A 5,275-nucleotide genomic window follows, 5' to 3' on the forward strand; every position below is an offset into this window, starting at 1 on the left:
AACATACAACACCGCGCTATTCGCACCTGGTCACCCACGGTACTACTCAACGGGCGCTACACGGCTTGTGTATGGTCGATCGGACGAGAGGCCCAGTTCTCCCTCACCCGATATGCTGTATGCAGTGTAAAATGGACAGTGTCCTGGTTGTCGCATCTGGCAATGGCGCTAGACCAAAATTGGTTCTCCGTTACCAGGATGCGGACCTTGCGACCATTATAACTGTCAGCGCCGCCCTTTAGAATAAGCCATCTTTCTCTCACCCTTCTCCTTTTTTCCTATGGGGAACGAACACGACAATTTTAGCTCGTCTGATGGCGACGACGATCTAATAGCGCTTGCACGGGAGATTCATCCTTGCGCGCGTCCCCCTACGGATGAAGAGCTGCAAAATCGGCTGAATCCAGATCACTATAAAAGATATGAACACGTCTCTAAACTGTGGAAGACGTAAGTTGCTCCTGTATAGGCCCCTTAGCACTACTCTAAGAAAGTAAGGTTCTGTGCCAAAATCCTTCAATGGGATGAGGATAAGTGTTTTTCTTCAATCCTAAGTGTACCGCAAATCCAGATATTTCTCAGGTGGATTGCCCGCTATGCAAAAGGGACGATTGACCAGCGTATTACCGATGTTACCCTGATGCACCGATTCAACACTCTGAAGATAGTGATCAGACTTAACACTGGTCATATTTATGGGTAGAGGGATCACAAGGACATTACGAACTTCATCAAACGTGATCTTGTCCACGAGAAACGGATCTCAACTAAAGTTCGTCAAAAGCCAATCGCTCCGTTTGCGGTTGCAGAGGATCTTGTAACCTTCCTATGGAAAGCAGATGAGTATGACTTTCTGCACTCAAGGGCCCGATTGCAGCTTGCTTTCCTCATCGTTATCCTTGCCCTATCTGGATGTCGGCTTGGAGAGATTATAGAATCGAGCACATATGCAGGAAGTAATGAGAGCCTCTACTACAAAGACTTTGAATTAGGTTGGAAGTCAATGAAAGCGTACACTGGATACTTTGTTCTTCTCCAATTGCGCGTCCGAAAAGGGATACGGAATCATGAAAAGCATGCATAAGTTCGCAAAGTCTATCTAAGATGATGTTAGATAACTGTTGTTAGTCCTCAGCTGCTTCTTTATGAAGAGCCTCAGAAGCGATTTTTCTGTCCGGTTGCATATTTTCTTGCACTCGCTCTTGCCGACCAAGCTATTGAAGGGTGTAACACATTCACCTCGCTTGAAGCTACACCGATGCCTCCTGGCACTGACATATGATGGTTTAAGATCAAATCTAGCATGCGTGATGTACCAATTCTTCGTTCCATTGATCAAAGAGGGATAGTTCACCTAACCAATATCTGGAAAAGCACTAGTATCTCTACGATGCTTGTTGGCTTAGGGCAGCGGTCCAGATATAAAGAGAATCTTACTGGATATTGTTTCCGGAGGGGCTTTGGAAATACGATTGATAGTAAGTGCATTGCAGTTTATATTTAAACAAAGGCTTATAAGTTACAGAGGCTGTTACTTCCACACAGAGAGGACAATTAATGGGCCACTATTCTGAAGAGATATTTACATCATACTACATCTCTAGAGTTGTTGATACAAACACGCAATCCTTGGCGCAAGGCCGTATACCTAACCAGGCGTTAGTGGAAGAGGCAACATCAATGCAGGCATGGAGGAATATACTGGCCCCAATGGCCCCACATTCCTTGTTGGCTAAGCATCAACATCAGCATCAAGTGGACATGACGAATACCATATCTTTGTCCCCAAGCAAGACATATGAAATCCAGAGACAGCTGCAGAAAAAAGCTTACCTAAAGGATTGAGATGAGTTTTTTAAGAACAGACGTTCTACACCTGTAGGACGTTCCATAGCCGACTGTCAGGAGACTAGAGAGCATGTGCCATCTCGCTATCTTCAAGCTTATCTCCATCACGACAGAACCCGGAATGAGCTATGCACCTTCCTTTTTACTAAGCAAGACACGAGCTTGTCTCAGGTGATCCCTCTGCTGCGCCGTACAGTGAACCCAGCTACTGGATGTTTATTCTACCCAGGAACAAGCCTAACATCAGATGGTCGGTGTTTCCGTTGCAACATTGAGCTAACTACTAGACGCCACGTTCACTTTTATCTGCTCTCCTGTCGACGGATACAGCTATGGAAACAGAATGCAGATCACATAGAGCGCTACTTTAAGTTGACTCTAAAGCAGTGCAGCTGAAATGATTGCAGTTTCAAGTTCACTAGAAAATCCTGCAATGCGTACTCAAAACACGTCACTAGCTATATTGATACAAATACGCTCTCTCAGTGTCTCTGGAATCATTGTGGCTACATGAGCAGCGACAGGATTGATCTCACGTATCATCTTTCCATCGTTCATAAGGTCCCAAACGAACAAACTTTGCCTACAAAGATCCATTACTGTTATGAACATAGCGAGTACTTCGTGGCAGATGGAATTTGGGCAAAGCACTGCAGGCAACACTTGGAGGTACTGAATGACTACAGTGGCATAATAACTCGCAAAGGATTAATCGTCGTGGCAGGTCACTGTTTATTCTGCTTGGGAGATAGGAATGCTAGCTCAGAGGTGCGTTGGACTTAGTTCAGTGAAGGTTGTATCCTAGTCAAGCATATGGTGGGCCATCTTGAACAGACTTCTGTCCCGTCAACATGCCCACATCCGACATGCGAGGACAAACTGAACACTGTCGATGATTTCTGGAACATGCTTTAATTGTCCATGGCATTCCTGCTAGAGTCGCATCAAAGATGAGGGATTCTGTAATTGAGGGTAAGTAAAAATGTGATAGATAGAATTGCGAGCCTTAAAAGACAGGCGTTGTAGTAATAGTGCACATAAATATACAGTGATACTTCTATACAAAGCACTTGGCACCACAGCACCTACGTGACTCCTATCAGTGAAGCTGCATGGGCCCACAAAGTGTACAGGCCCATGGTGAAGGTGCACAGGCCTACGGTGAAGGTGCACAGGCCCACAGTGAATAGGTCTTGGCAAACTTCAAATATATTTACCTTGCTATTTGCTCTAACTTACACTCTACTTTCTTCTCCACCTTAATCCTAAATGGGCTAGCCACCCATTTGGAAGCCCACTGGAGTGGCTCTCCAGTGTGGACTCTCCTTTGGACCCTTAGACTACTGGACTGGACTGGACCCTGGAGCTTGGACCCTGGACCTCTGGACTCTGGAACTGTATATTACTGGACTAGATCTTTATTTAACTCTATACCTTAAACGCTAATCGGTTCCTTAATTTAAACGCCAATTCAACTTCTTTCCTTTCGACAATTCAACTTAATTCAACTCTTTTTGCCACTTCGACTCTTCCTCTTTCAACAATTCGACTCTTCACCAATTTCGCCAATTCGACTCTTTCGCCAATTCGACTCATTCACCAATTCGACTCTTCCACTTCGATTCTTTCGCCAATTCAACTCTTTCGTCGACTCTTCGAATCACCAATACCAATCGACTCTCCACTTCACCTTTTACCTTTTTCACTTGCCCCTTGGGGGTTAATCCACCCGCGAGTACTTTAATGTTACGCCTTGTAGTGAATACAGCTTCATTGGGGGGCTTTCGGGTTCCTTTTAATTAGGGTTGTATGGCCTGCAAGGTTGCATTTGGATGGGGTTGATGCAGCGGATCCTCTGCTTTAAACTTCACTTCCTGAAGTCCCTTAAGCGATGAGGTGAAGCCTAGACTTTAGTCTAGAGATGAAGCTGTCAGACTCGCTTCGGCTTGAATCTGGGCTTCTGAACGCGTCGGTCCATTGGACTGTCAGCTTTATGCACTAGTCTGAGGGGCCTTTGTGAAGTGCAGCAGCAAAGGGTTTGAAGTGACAGCAGAAGGCCCATTAGCTATCAAACTGAGCGACGAGGTTAAGCTTGTCTTAAGCGTCACTAGCTCTTGATGGAGGCATGTAGCATGATGACATCGGGACATATTTGCCGTGTGATGTGCACGGAGGCCCTACGGGGCGAGTCACATGGTGCAGTGAGGCGTAGCGCACACGAGGATACATAAAGAGCTTGTACTTCCCACACCTTCTGCATTCCTCATTCCCTCTTGTTACAATGTCTCTTCCCCCTTTCGCGCACATGGGCCCTTATAAGTTCGATAACGATTAGGAAGCCCTAGTTGCCTCTATTCCAACTCGGGCGAACCTCTTCGGCATTGACGATAATGACGAGGTCGAATGGGAAACCTTTTGTCAATTCCCCCTGTCACCTAGGGCGCCGTCACAAACTGAAGCTTCTGGCGAGCCTGATAGGGATTTCTCCCCGACTTCGCCAACTGAAGCTTCTGGGGATCGCTCTCCCTCATCTACTGAAGTTGCGACTGAAGCTTCTATGGATCACTCTCCCTCATCCACCGCTGGGGATCACGCTTCTGAGCACTCTCCCTCGCCAACTGGAGCCTCTAGGGATCACTCTCCCTCGCCCACTGAAGTTGCGACTGAAGCTTCTAAGGATTACTCTCCCTCGCCCACCACTAGGGACCACGCTTCTGAGCACTCTCCCTCACCAACTGAAGCCTCTGGGGATTGCTCTCTCTCGCGCACTGCTGCGACTTCTAGGGGTAACTCTCTCTCTCCCACCAAAGCTGGGGATCATGCTTCTGAGCCCTCCCTATCGCCGTCTCCCTCACCTTCTAGGGATCACTCTTCCGAGCCTACTTCCAACTCTCCCTCGCCAACTGAAGCTTCTGGGGGTCCCTCGCCTTCGCCTTCGCCTTCGCCTTCGCTATCGCAAGAGTCCCCAATAGACTTGGCAACGTCACGTGAAAATTCTAGGGAGCAATCGCCCACTGAAGCTTCCAATCAACACTCGCCAGACTCGAGGGAGCATTTGTTAGCAGAAGGGAGCTCACGTGGTTAGTCTGTTCCTATAATCCCTAATCATCCTTCCTAACATTGCAGCGAACCTAATCTCTATTGAAGACGATGATGAGCAAATGCGAATGGAGATTTTTTTTTTTTTTTTTTTAGGTCAAAATATGTGTATTGAGTCTAAGACTATGACACCGCTATACTAACTAACATACATCCTCTCTCGAGGCCCTCATATATGTTAGGCTTAAGCGAGAGCAGTGAAACTGCTTGTTAAGGCAGAAAAAAGGAAGGAAAAAGGGTAGGTAAAGGTGTCAGATTTGATAGTATCTGAAGATGTCACGGTGACAGAAAGATTGATTGAAGATGGGTTGACTGATTGTATTCAGGT

The 5,275-nt window shown here is 46.6% G+C and overlaps 2 protein-coding genes across 2 annotated transcripts; both read left to right on the forward strand.

The window, feature by feature from the left end:
- Positions 1–263: 263 nt before the first annotated feature.
- On the forward strand, positions 264–1,084 carry EI97DRAFT_497370 (uncharacterized protein; the record flags this gene model as incomplete). The annotated part of the gene is made up of 3 exons (XM_033802508.1): positions 264–450; positions 499–667; positions 704–1,084. The coding sequence occupies exons 1-3, from the start codon at positions 281–283 to the stop codon at positions 1,082–1,084; spliced, it is 720 nt and encodes a 239-aa protein (XP_033648764.1). The 5' UTR covers positions 264–280.
- A 3,321-nt stretch (positions 1,085–4,405) lies between these two features.
- On the forward strand, positions 4,406–4,933 carry EI97DRAFT_446793 (uncharacterized protein; the record flags this gene model as incomplete). Its single annotated transcript, XM_033800057.1, has 1 exon — positions 4,406–4,933. The coding sequence occupies one exon, from the start codon at positions 4,406–4,408 to the stop codon at positions 4,931–4,933; it is 528 nt and encodes a 175-aa protein (XP_033648765.1).
- Positions 4,934–5,275: the final 342 nt, after the last annotated feature.

The sequence above is a fragment of the Westerdykella ornata genome, assembly GCF_010094085.1.
Source record: "Westerdykella ornata strain CBS 379.55 unplaced genomic scaffold EI97scaffold_81, whole genome shotgun sequence".
Taxonomy (NCBI): domain Eukaryota; kingdom Fungi; phylum Ascomycota; class Dothideomycetes; order Pleosporales; family Sporormiaceae; genus Westerdykella; species Westerdykella ornata.